The sequence below is a fragment of the Phasianus colchicus genome, chromosome 1, assembly GCF_987193195.1.
Source record: "Phasianus colchicus chromosome 1, bPhaCol1.hap1.1, whole genome shotgun sequence".
NCBI classification, from domain to species: domain Eukaryota; kingdom Metazoa; phylum Chordata; class Aves; order Galliformes; family Phasianidae; genus Phasianus; species Phasianus colchicus.
The window spans coordinates 10,989,548-11,002,936 of NC_143436.1; the positions used below are offsets into that span (position 1 = coordinate 10,989,548).

Here is a 13,389-nt window from a genome sequence, read left to right on the forward strand (position 1 = left end):
ATATAATCTTTTGAGTTGGAAGAGACCCTTAAAGGCAGTCTAGTCCAGCCTCCTGTAGTGAATAGGAACATGTGCAGCTAGATCAAGGTACAAAGAGCCTGGTCCAGCCTGGGTTTGCATGTCTCCAAGAACAGGGTCTACCACCTCTCTGGGCTACCAGCTCCAGAGTTTTACTACACTTACTGAAAAAAAACCAAAACCTTTCTCCTTCTATCCAATCATCCAATCAAACTGGACATTTGGATGACTGATGTCTTTCTTCTGTAGCATGAAGAAGTATCCCTTAATAAAATTTTGAAGTCACAGGTCCATGATAGTGTCTGTACGCTTTTAAGATAAGGACTGTTGTTTAATGCAAAATGTATCGATGGTAGAAGGAAGCAGCTAAAACCTCCATATTCTTTCTTACTTTTACAAATTTTCCATATTGAAGCAAAAATGGAGTCTAACTTTTTCATCTCTTTCCTACTTTCATAATCTTAGCTGTCATTCCCCACGTATCACAATAAGGCTAGGAAATGGCTAGGATAAATATCTCTTCAAGGTTTCAGAGCACAGAGCTATAATAATGACAGGGATGATACAATAGATGAGTTGGTGACCAGTTTTTCTCACTAGGCAGCCTAGTCCACCTTCTTCTGTCACTGGAATAAGCATAGGTCTCACTGAAATAAACTTGTGCCATGGCTCTTTTCCTGCTGCAAAACCTGACAGGGCATATGAACATGAAAACTGTATTGGATCCAACGCTTCCACAAAGAGGCAGATTTACTGGGCTTAGGGAGTGAAACGGGCACAGCAAGAGAAGCAGCCAGGAGTAGGTTCCCCTTGCCAGAACAACTCATGCCACCTACGCTGGCTGCAGCCCATCCTGCTGCTTCTGTGGAGCATCCAGAGAGAAGCTTCAGGCCAGAAGATTTACTCTTGTTTGTCAGCCAGCTGTTGCTGTTTCTCTTTGCTTGTGCTCTTTGTTAGGAGAGGGACCTCAAAACCATCCAGAAAGATCTTTCCGTGAGTGAGCTGCAAGCCAGGTTGTCCTAGGGAATACATTTTTATGCAATAATATCAACGTATTCTGCCTCTTTGCCCTTTTCTTGTTATATATAATTGCATACAACTTCTTCACATGTTAGACTACTGAAAAGGTAAGGTCTTGCTAAGAGGGGGAGAAAAGAAAAATAGAGATCGTATCTGAAGCAGATTCACAGCTGTATCAGGTGGAATTTAGTGTCAGTCTGTCACCTGAAAATTCATCTGCTAGCTTTTTTTGTGTGTGTTTGTGATCTTCATAGATATTTGCATTGAATTGATTGAACTTCTCTTATTTCTTTTTTTATTATTATTTCTGTAGGATAAAATCATGGGTAGATAAGATGCAAGAAGACCTCATAACATTGGCACGAACTGCGAGTGGAGTGGAACAGCTTGCTGCGGTGAGTTGGAAAATGTGCCTGACAGTGCACACCATTCATTGCACTCTCTAGCCATTACAACAATTTTAATCCCAACACAGCAAAAAGATTTTAAGTTAAACTCTGCAATGTTTCTCTTCTACAGTCCTTACTGAGAGAGAAATGAATAACTTTTACATCCACCAATTCACTCTTTTTGTGTTGCAGCACTTGCTCGTTGCTAATATTCAATCAGCTTTGCAGAAGTAGGGCTTAACATTATTGCAACGCTCCCACCTGAAGCAAGTGCTGTTATATGTTTGTCAGATATGGTATCCAGGAAGTAACCATTCACAGTAAAAGAACATTCTGTTCTGCATTAATACAGGAAATCATTTTTTTTTTACATATATTCACTGCATTGAGGCAGCCTTTGGTTATAATAAACACAGATGAGAATGGAAGTTATATTCAGCCATTTGAATTTAATCTGAAGTGTGTTTTAGGAATTAACATAATTATTGCATCATTGAAAATTTATATTATTTTGTTATATTTCTTTCATAGAGTCTAAAAACATATTCTGAGATGGCAGAACAATGAATTCACAATTCAGAATCTGTCAGGATTAGGCTGTGTAGATAACTGTGTGTGTATATCATTATCCAGTATGCATCCACAAGTTCATATATTCCCCCTTCTTTATCCTTGTTATTCCTGACAAAGGAAAGGCTGTGGCAGTGTTTGTATACGAGGAGCATTAATGAAGGTTGCAGAGATTATTTTAGTTCTGGCCTTTCATAATATGAGAGTACTTGCTATTGCAGCAAAATTTAAGACAGATACTTCAGATGCAGTTTATAATCTTTGAAACAACAAAAAAAAACCCACAAAATCTTGACTGAAAACAGTATCTTGAAATCCTATCACAAGGCATCAGACTGATACATACATGGGTTTCCAGCACAGGATCTCAACAACGCAGAAATGTCTATCACTTGAGTTTTCTTGACAAACTGGTAAAGTTATTCTAGCATGGAATGCCAATGGGAGTTTTTGTAGGTGGATTTCACACATATCTGCTGACAAAGGACAACAAGGCTTGTGTATCATGTCTCTCTCTTCAGCTTTGTGGTGAGGAGTTTCTGTTAAGATCTCTTTTGTTCATCATACCCCCTCCATGCTTGCTGTGTCTTTCTCCCCGTGTGGTGGTTTCACGTGAACTTCACTGTGCTGCTTTATCACTCCTCCTTCTCAAAAGGACAAGGGGAGAAAAATGATGGAAATAAATGACCTTGTGCGTTGAGCTATGAACAGGGAGAACACTCACCAATTACCCAATTACTGTCACAGGCAAAACAGACTCAGCATAATGTAAGTTAATATAATTTATTACCTATTGCTAACAGACTAGATCACTGAGAACTAAAAGCAAACTAAAAGCAACCTCTTGCCCCTGTACTGCTATAGTCCATCGTTTTCTTCCTCTTCTCTCAAGCACTGCAAAGGAATGTAGAATGAGGGCTGCAGTCAGTCCATAATGCTTCATCTCTGCCATTCCTCCATGGTCACCCTCTGTCCCAGACCCAACATGGGGTCTTTCCCATGGGATGCCATGCTTCCTGAAATGACCCCATGTGGAGCCACAGCTTCCCAAGCACTGCTCCAAAATAGGGCCATACCATGAAGCCCACACTTCAAGCACCACTCCAGCATTTTCCTCATGGACTCCCCCAGCCCTCCTGCCCCACTGCGGACTTCTCTCTATGGACTGCAGCTCCAGCCTGGAATTGCTCCTGTGGGTAATCTCCATGGGCTGTGCCTCCTTCAAGCTACATTCACTGCTGCACTGTGAGTTCCTCCATGGCTGCATGCGGAGATCTGCTCCAAGTGGTGCCTATGGACTGGAGGGAACAGCCTGCTCCATCATAGGCCTCTAGTAGGCTGCAGGAAACTACCGTTCCCTGCCTGGAGCACCTCCTGCCCTCCTGCACTGACTTGGGGCCCTGCAGTTCCATTTCCCTCTTTTCACACTCCTCTCTCCCAGCTGCTGTTGCACAACATTTTTCTTTACTTTCTTAAATGTGTTATCAATGAGGCAGAGCTAACATTGGTTGTGGCTCATCTCTGCCCAGTGGAGGGTCCCTTTAGGAGCAGTTGGATCTGGCTCTGATCTTTCGTGGCACAAACTATGCTCACAGAGGCTACCCTTGCTGCCCCCAAACTACCAAAATCTTGCCACACATACTTAATACACTTCACTATCCCGTCTTCAGCTTCATATACCTGACTCACCACTGGACTTTCCATTCCATTCCTATTATGCTGGTTGGGTCATCTTCCTTGTCTTCTCAGTACATGTTTGTGTCTCAGTTTTCTCTTTTTCTGCATAGCCTGTCTGCCTTTCTCATTTACATTGCCTTCTTATCCCAATTTTAGGATCTCTGTCCTAAGCTTTTTCCAGTTCAGCATTTCATTTTGGACTCTTTTTTGCCTTACATTTTCAAAACTTTCTGTCCAAGTGTGTTTGGCCAGCCTGCCCATTACTATTATTGCATCTCTATTTTTTTCAGCTTTCCCTCCATCACTAGTTCACAGATTCAGACTTGTTGTTTTCTCCTGTGTTCTAGTACTACTTTTCCTCTCTTTTCGAGTCTCTTCTCTCCTTATTCTTTGCCTACCAATTTCTAGTCTGTTGCCTTCTATCTCTCTATACCAATCTTTTATCCTTTATTCCTCATTCAGTTTTCATCGCTTCTTTCTCCCACTGGTTGAAGCACAGGAGTGATTTAGAAATCTCTGGAGAGACCACATTAAGTGTGCATTCTAGCTGCAGAGGAAGTATGACATTCTGTAGGGAATGATGCTATCTGGGTTGCAATACGTCTGCATGTTGGATCTTTTGAATTTAAGTGATAAATCTCTGCAGTGGGATGTAGTTGTTTTTCAGACTAAAATTCAATAAACAATAAGGAGTAAAAAGTGTATCTTTGAAAGACACATGTTAAATCTTTAACCAACAGTGAAGAGGCAATAAGATATTTCAAATATAAATAGTTTACAGAAGATTTCTAATTTGAGCCAATGAGTTAACGGCCTAACCATTTTGCCTGGCATTTCTGTGCAAATAAAGGACAGTAAAATAGATTATGAAAAACCAAGAGATTTACATTATGACTCTTACCCCCCTCCCCCCCCCCTTACCCCCCTAGGGAAAGTGTTATTTACTTAAAATTCTTCAAATGTGTGAGCTGCTAAATCAATCCTCTCATAAAAATTGCTGGACAAAAATATGTAACATCACTAGCTATACTTACACTACACCATAGTGACATTCAACATTATCTTTGAATACTGTAGGTAAGTTGTTTTTTGAAAGACAGAATTTGTAGCATAGTTCAAGAAAATCATAAATTATCTCAGATCATATTGATACAGTGGTCAATATTTGTGTGTACTCTTAGGATTAAAAGCACAAAAGGGGGATGTTTCAGTGTAAAATGTCCCTCTGTGGCAAAGCCATTTGTTTGACCTAAATTGCGTGATGTCTTTCACTAGCCAAAAGTTGTTTTTAATTAGCTCTCTTCTCTATGAGGGGGAATGCAGTTCTCTCTCCCTCTTTTTTGCAGGCAATTCTCACTTTCACATTTTTGAATGACATCATTTCTATTCTGCTCACTGCCTATGAATGTTTAGTTAGTTCTCCTCTGAAATGAACCACAGTCTTACCAAAATGGAGATTACAAGACATTAAAAACAGTGTGCTTTCATGCCTGTCACTTCCATTCACAGAACTTGCCTTCAGTTGCTCAAGCTTAAAATATGCTTAACCGTTAAGCTGAATTTTCAGCTTTGATTCTGGCTCATTATTTTTACTAACTCCAGAATTCTTTGGACTAAGCCTATAGTCTTCATGTTTTTGGAAAATTTAAAAAAAGTTTGCTTGTTTGCTTATTTGTTTGTTTACCCTCCTCCCGCAAAGCAGGATGTCTGATACAAAGGCAAGGAACACAATTCTTCTGCTACAAAAGAGTAGACACAACTTTCTGTGTACAGCTGTACCAGTGTGTGTAAGGGTAGAAAGCTATTCTTTGGTCAGGCATGTAGGAAGGAGAAATATCTTTCCTTACTCTAGGGAAAATTAGTTTTGATTTGGCCAAGTGATGAAGTCATAGCAAGGATATTTAACAGATTTGTATCATAACAGTTTTATAGCTTACTCCCTGGACTGAGTTAAAGAAGTCCCACTGATGTAGGTGAAGTTTGTGTTTGTGTCATACAATAGGATCTTCTACGAAGATAGACAACTTTCAAAGTAGTATACTCACCACATTCTCAGCTCATGTGAATTATTTCTTCATTTACTCAGGACCTTTTCAGTTAATTCCATCCTATTTTATGGTGTTTCCATAACTTACTGAAGATGTCTCAGGATTAACTGGTGCTAAACATGCTTGTATTTGGGAATTTATTTACTGAATTGCTTCAGTAGTGACTATTTCTGAAATGTTCATTCTAATGAATATTTCACACACTCTCTTGTTTGCAGTGTGACAGCAATACCTGTAGTAAGCAAAATTGCAAAAAAACTTGGATTCCAGTGAAAAAGAAGTCCTGAATTGAGATTGCACTTATTCATAGTCTTAAACAAACCAATGAGTATAGCTAGAGTAGAAGGAACAGACAAAATGGATGTGTAGGAGATGGAGAAGCAGGTGAGAGTCGAGACATAAGCCTTAATTTAGTAATGCTCCTTTACTCACTAAATCATTGTAGCCATGCAAAGAATCCAGATCCAAACAAGAACTGAGCTCAGATTTTCATTTAACTCTGAAGCTTTAACAGCAGATGATTCCACCTCTGAATTTGTTGTGGTAGATTGTAAGTGATGATATGTACACAAATACTAGTGACTTCAGTATGTGAGCTTTTGATCAGGAAGATTGTTGGTGTTTAAAATGTAGTTCTTGCTTGTGTTGATCAAGTTTTACTTATAATATATGGAAATAGTCTCCATAGAGTCTTCAAAAAATGTTCTTACATACACTTTTGAATACTTTTTGTTTATTTGTTTTGTTTTGTTTTGACATTAATGAGGAGGTAGAGTAAGTTCTGGGAGAATTCTGGCTCAGATTTAATACCTATGTAATATCCTAACCAAAATAATGTAAAGATGGGCTCTACGAGGAAGGAAGTCAGGATTCAAGATGCGAAAACAATAAGCTTGTTGAAAACTGGCAGAACACCACTGACTTCAGTGGATTACACTGATTTACATTTGTTAACAAGTATGCCTAACATTGAATTTACAATTAAATCTGGTAAAAAAGTATTTTGGAAAGCAAAACAAAACAAACATTTTTAAATAATGCACACAAGCAAGTAATAGAGGGCATGGCTTGATCTTAAAGCTAGTGTAGTTGCCCAGTAATTGGGTACTTTCTATGGTTTAGGAGATTTTTTTTTTCCTTGGAGAAGCAAAGAGAAAGTTCATAAGAAAGTTTTGTATATATAACAACCTGACATTTGAAACAGGAGGATGGGATATATTGGAAAATCTTTGTTAAAAAGGAACAAGATGTGCTTCTTTAAACAAAGACAGAACTTAGTATATGCCCCTTAATGATATAAATACTGTGGTTTTAAATAAAAAATAGTCATGTAATTCTCATTTCAACTTTAAAGAGTTTGTGTAACTTTGTCCTCCTCATGAACTCTCTGTGCTGTCAGGCATTATGAAACTGTTCTGGTGTGAATGATAGGCAGTCTCTACAGAGCAAATAGACTTTCAGGAGAAAAAAAAGTAAAAGAAGGTGTAGAGAACAGTTTAAAATAATTTTAAAATCCATGTAGTAAAATAAATATGAAGCATATATTCGATTGCACTAGCTTCATTTATCTACAGGCAGCGAAAAGAAAAAAAAAACTGCACACAGAGTTCAAAATTGTATTATTTACCTATGAACAGTTACCTCAACAGGCTCAAAAAGTAAGTAAAGAGCCTACTGAGCTACAGAATTAAAAAAGTAGTCACATTTTGATGGAAGTATGCTCAAATTCCATTTTCACATAGACATTTCACTGCAAAGGCCCATGACTAAGCTAATTGACAGCTATTTTAATCTAATAAACTACAACAAGTATGCTTCTGATTTCCAGCTCCAAAATACCTCTAGGGACAGGACAGAAGAGGGAGGGATCCTTCACGGTACACAGAGAGGAAGACCTCAGAGTAGAGAATATGCCTTACAGCAGTGTACAAGCTTGTCTGTTCCAAACTGATTGAAGAGAATCCTATTTTACATAAACACTGTATTAAAAATGTGGGTCTGTTAAAAGCTTTGATGTGACAAGCACAGGAGTTTCACTATGACTGCTATGGCAAAGAAATGCCATCTTTACAGTGTAACCTTTTCATGCAATGGCATAATTGAACAAAAAATGCAGTTAGAGATGCTGTTCCAAGGAAATCTAGAGTCTGAATCTGATTTTTTTTTTTTTTTTTTTTTTGTACATTGCTGCAAAAACAATCCATGCATGATGTTCATAAAGCTTGCTATTATTACAGTCCCAGGAGCTGTAGAGTGAACCCATATAGGCTGACTTGGCCTTTAAATGATATTCATACTGAGATAGAAATGCTGTTCCATCCTCCAAAATAAAACAGAGCTACATACGGGTATTTGTTACGTGGCAATGAATTCCATTCACACAGTTCTGCGACTGTCAGATTTGTTTATTTATTTATTCATTTAATCTCTTGAATGGTGCTTCAGAATAATTAGCTTTTTCTTGTTGAACACCCAGCCACAGTTCTGCATGAGCACATTTCATCCACTGCTCAGTGTGCGGTCTGTGAGCCTAATGCACAGATGGTGGAAGTCTGCTGAAGAACTCAGATTGGCAACATATTCCTAGTCCATGCTTTCAGATTTTCAGGTCCTTGGATCAGTCCATAGGAATGAGTGACTTGTAAGAGAGGCTGGTCTCTCATCTGTGCTGACCCTGGAGTATGGCTATTCAGAAAAGCTTTCTTTTGCCAGAAGAATTTATAACCTAGTAGTAATTTTCTGTTGGTCTCATTACAGATTTCAGCTAAGATATTGTTCTAGAAGCTCCAGAGACAGAGGCATGCCACTAACTAAAAAGTTATATAAAAAAATGTTCAGTAAAAGTTGTCATACACCACTAACAGTTTATCTAGAGAAGCTGTCATAAATAGCCTTCCTTGTTCTCTTCATTAGCTAAATAGAGATTTCTGTGAGTAGAGGCCTCAACAGCTTTCTTGAACTTAATATGAAATTTGTATTTGCAAGTGTCTTCCTATCATCACAGGTTGTTTGAAATTCCTGTTTTGAAAGGTGGTTTGACAGACATTTTCATTCCTAGTGTTTTTCTCTATGATCAGCATAAAAATTCCTTTATGTTGTTCTTTATTAAAACTCATGAAGTTATTGGGATGAATCAGCAAACACTTTATATAAATTTGGAATTATTTATACACAAAAAAGCTAATACAGAGAATTAAAATTTCCATTTATTTTTAACAGATTGGATTCAGCTTGAATATGCTTTAGTCAAAGGAAAAGCGTTTTGTACTTTACGCGGTTCTCTGGTGAACTACCAGATGGACCCAGGGGATATATGGCCACATTCCAGAATATACTATGTTCATATTTCATTAAAGATGAAGTAGTTCAGAGTTTTACAATTGAGAAAAGTAGAAAGGAAAAATGTAGGAACTTGATGTTTTTGATAGTTAGGTTTGATTTTAATAATAACATGTGAAAGACAATTAGTTTGCAGTAATTGCCACTAATGTTCACTCTCTTACTTTCTAAGGAGGAAAAGGAGGAAAATCTTAAAACAAAGAAGTAAATTTTTTTATGCCCTCAGTGATGTGCAGTGTAATGGATGGTTTATCAGAAAGTTGGAGTGTCTAAGTGGTCTTAATATGAGGCTTGTGCTCTGAAACACATGCACTGTGTGTGTTTCAGCATAAATTGGCTACTGTACATCATTTACATTTGCATCTTTGCCTCATCCCAACACAAGTGCAAGAGTTTGTTGTTTGAACGGGATATGATGGGAGGAAATGAGCCTAGGATTACTTTTAGAGTAGAATCTGATAACAACTTCTTCATACCAATGTTCAAGTTACAGTGAAGACTAGGCATTTCATGTAATCATTGAGAAGTTGAAGTTCATTTACCAGAATTTGAATAATGTATGAGATGGATTAGGTTGGTTAGAGATTACCATGTACAGAAACTGAATTTTTATAATACAGTATTTTTAAAAGTATATCGTTTTTTAAATATACCACTGCTATGTTCCATAACCAAATACCAAAGCTGTAGGCCTCAAAAATAGAGTCCTCCAAACTAAGTTCTGTTGAGCTCACACATTGTTATCCAGTGTCAAGATGCCAGTAAAATTAAATCACTTTTAAAAATGCAGACTATGAAATTTGAAGACATATCTCCAAGTTCTCTTTGTAATCCAAATGGAAATTAAAAGGTTGTCAAAACACAGGGAGCCTCATTTATTATTTGCAGATGCTGCTTTCTCTCTGCTCCCTTAGCAATAAACTGGCATTTTGAGTTTTTAGTTTCAGCAAGCAAAATCAGCTGTAAGTTGTTAACAATAGGTGGCTGCATTAACAAAGCTTGCTCAGACTCAAGGGAACGAATAGCCTACTATTACCACAGTTTTAATTACTAGTTGATGATCTGGATAATCTCTGATCAAAACATCGTTCTTGGTTCATTTACAATTTTCCATTGGCTTTAACACTAATAAAAACCATCCTGTTCTTGTACCACTTGGTGGTCATGTTCAGATGATGTTTAAGTGAAGAGATTTTCCTGAAAGGAAAACAAAAGGAAACAAACAAAAAAGAGCAACCTTGTAGATAATCAGTTTCCAAGTTCTATGGTTAGTGAAATACCAAAATAGACTGTTAATACTCTATGAATGAAAATAACTCTGGGAAGAGAGCGAATAAGTGCTAAGTAGCATTAACAGCAGCTGAGGTAGTACAGAATTTTCTATGAGTGAGTTTAAAAAATCACATAAAGGACCACCTCACGATATGTCAGGAAAGAAGAAAGGTGAAACAATTTCTTCCTGTTGCATGAAATAATGATTTAGTTTATCTTTTCCTCAATGCACATGTTGAGATGTTAGGGTTCTTATCCAGTCTCAGCTAAATGTTTGAGCTAAGAAATAAAAAAAAAAAATGCTGTGAAATCATCAAGTGATGTAGTCTTGTTACTTAGTACTGTATTGATATTACTAAGAAACAAAATCTTATATCTTATTTTTTTTAACTAAGGGAGGACTTTCCAGTACAGGAAGGACATGGAACTCTTGGAGTGTTGCCACACATATTAAGATCACACTGTATCACCCTTTGCTTAACTGATCAGCTCCCCTAATCAGGACCAAGAACTGCCAGTATACAACAACGTGGTGAACAGAAAAATGGCGTTTATTACCGCATGGCATCTGTTTAAATACATTCATCTTCTACTTCGTCTACACCCCTTAAGCATTCATTGTCCAGTCACTGAGCAGGGGGGGGTCCTGTCGTGTCACATCCCGTAGCCACGAGGGCGCCTAATACAACACTGGAGAAGGTCTAGAGGAGGGCCACTAAGATGATCAGAGTGTTGGAGCACCTCTCCTATGAGTAAAGGTTGAAGGAACTGGGACTGTTTAGCTTGGAGAAGAGGAGGCTCCGGGGAGACCTCATTTTGGCCTTCCAATGCTTGAAGAGAGCATATAAACAGGAAGGTGAATGGCTGTTTACAAGGGTGATAGGACAAGGGGGAATGGTCTTAAACTGAGACAGGGGAGGTTTAGGTTAGATATTAGGAGGAAGTTTTTCCACAGAGAGGGTGGTAACACACTGGAACAGGTTGCCCAAGGAGGCTGTGGATGCCCCATCCCTGGAGGCATTCAAGGCCAGGCTGGTTGTGGCTCTGGGCAGCCTGGTCTGGTGGTTGGCGACCCTGCATATAGCAGGGGGGTTGAAATTAGATGATCCTTGTGTCCTTTTCAACCCAGGCCATTCTATGATTCTATGATTCTATGATTCTATGATTCTTTGACTTGTAAGTCCATCTTTGGCATTGGTACAACAGCAGAAGTACAAAACTGGGTTCACGTTTGCAGCAGAAATGCTAAGTTGCAGCCTGAGCCAGTGATTGAGCACCTGTAGGGAAGACAGGGCCAACCCAGGGAAGCTCAGGTGCATGCACTACACCTGAATGACCAGAAGGGATGCAGCCTTCCCACACCTCATTTCAGAATTGACAATGGGTGAGGGTATTTTGTTGGAGATTCCTGCCTAGCTGAGGTTTTCTAAAGGTAAGCAGTTTTTTTCTTTTGTTTTTCTGTCAATGACTGTTGCATTTGGGCTTATCCATTCACTTGCTGTAGCCTGGGAATTTGCTATGCCGCTATCACTACTGTGCTTTCCATTGCATTATGATGTTACAACATTTTATGAAGAGTTAAATACAAAATAGTAATTACAAAAATTACTTCTTAATTTTAAAATCCTCTAGTCTATGTTCTTAATTTTCAACTATTGGAAACATCTATGATTCCATCCTGTTAAGGATGCCCGATTATCTGCTTTCGTTTGAGTAGGCACCTGAGTGAGCCAGTTGACACTGGCAATACTTACACTGTCTCAGATGCTAACTGAGGCATAAGTGTTTCCAAAATCTTGCCTAATTTAGCTCAACTTGAATGTATTACTGACGAATGAACTCCATGTGGTAATTTCTTTCCTAATGTGTACACCATTGCTATGATACGGTGTGGTTTTCAAAGTGTCAGCTGCCCTGTCACTTGTCATCTCAGATCTTTACAGCAGACAGTGATCAGGCAAGTGATTCTGCAAAAGAAAAAGATACAGTAAATTACCAGGGTGTTTTTTTTTTCCTTTGTGTTGTTGCCATGAATTTCAAGCATGAAGGTATCTGTGGGTTGCTAGGAAGCAGATGTAATCTTATTTATACATTATATACAGTAGAGAGTAAGAGGCATCTAAAGTATGCAGTCTGATTTATTTGTGCATACAGAACTTGAGAAGGAACATTTTTCAGTATCTTCCACAATGGATCACTTCTGATTCAAAGAAAAAGAAACATCTTGTCAGAAAAGAATTGTCTGGCTTGTGTTAGAAATACAATGTGTAACTTTAGAAATAGGATGCGGCAGGGAGAAGACAGTTGTTGTTCCCTTTGAGCAGATTATAGAGTTGCTTATGACAAAAATTGAGCTCAAAGAAAATATCCTCACTAGTAGGAAGTTAGCAAGAACAATCACTCAAATGGGTTGGAGTGTCATTTCTGTTTTCTGACTTTCTCTGCTTCCCTGATTTTTTTCATATATTTAGAGGTCAAATGGTCTCCTTTACTGCTTTTCTCACTTAAATGAAATTGTGACATGTAACTTCATATGGCTCTCATAAAGCCAAAATCAAATAACTTGTTGAATAATTTCTTTTTTCTCAAAAAAAAAAAAAAAAAAAAAAAAAAAAAAAGAAGAATTTGTTTAATTTTTTGTTTTGGAAAATTTTAACATTACTCTAAATTTCAGTGAGAAATGTACTTTTTTACTTTCAAGTAAGATAATTCCTTTTTCCTCAAGAATACTTTTGGAGTCAGTCTATACGATTTTGTTTCTGATGAGGAGAGGGATGATGGAGAGTGATAAATGAGCTCAGCAACAGGCCAATGAATAAGCAAAACTCTTTAAATTATCCCATTAGCTAAACTTTTATTTAATATTCTGATATGATTCATTAAGCAAGGATGTTGCTTCAGTTAAGAAGACTGAGTCAACTCTATTGTCTAGATGTCGAGCAGGCAGAAATACTCTGAGAATGAAAAAACCTCTGGAAGTGCCTGCTTCTTCTTGGGATGCTTGTTTAGCCTTAGGCTGAGAAATCTGAGAGCTGCATAAATCTCAGACTAAGTGT

General features: G+C 38.0%; 1 protein-coding gene across 7 annotated transcripts in view; it reads left to right on the forward strand.

Moving 5' to 3' along the window:
• CACNA2D1 (calcium voltage-gated channel auxiliary subunit alpha2delta 1) overlaps window positions 1-13,389 on the forward strand; it is a 359,292-nt gene that overhangs the window by 52,501 nt on the left and 293,402 nt on the right. For all 7 annotated transcript variants that reach the window (XM_031591457.2, XM_090135242.1, XM_090135262.1 and 4 more), the window contains exon 2: window positions 1,352-1,433. In XM_031591457.2, the coding sequence (XP_031447317.1) occupies window positions 1,352-1,433 (82 nt within the window). The remainder of the gene's footprint in view (window positions 1-1,351; window positions 1,434-13,389) is intronic.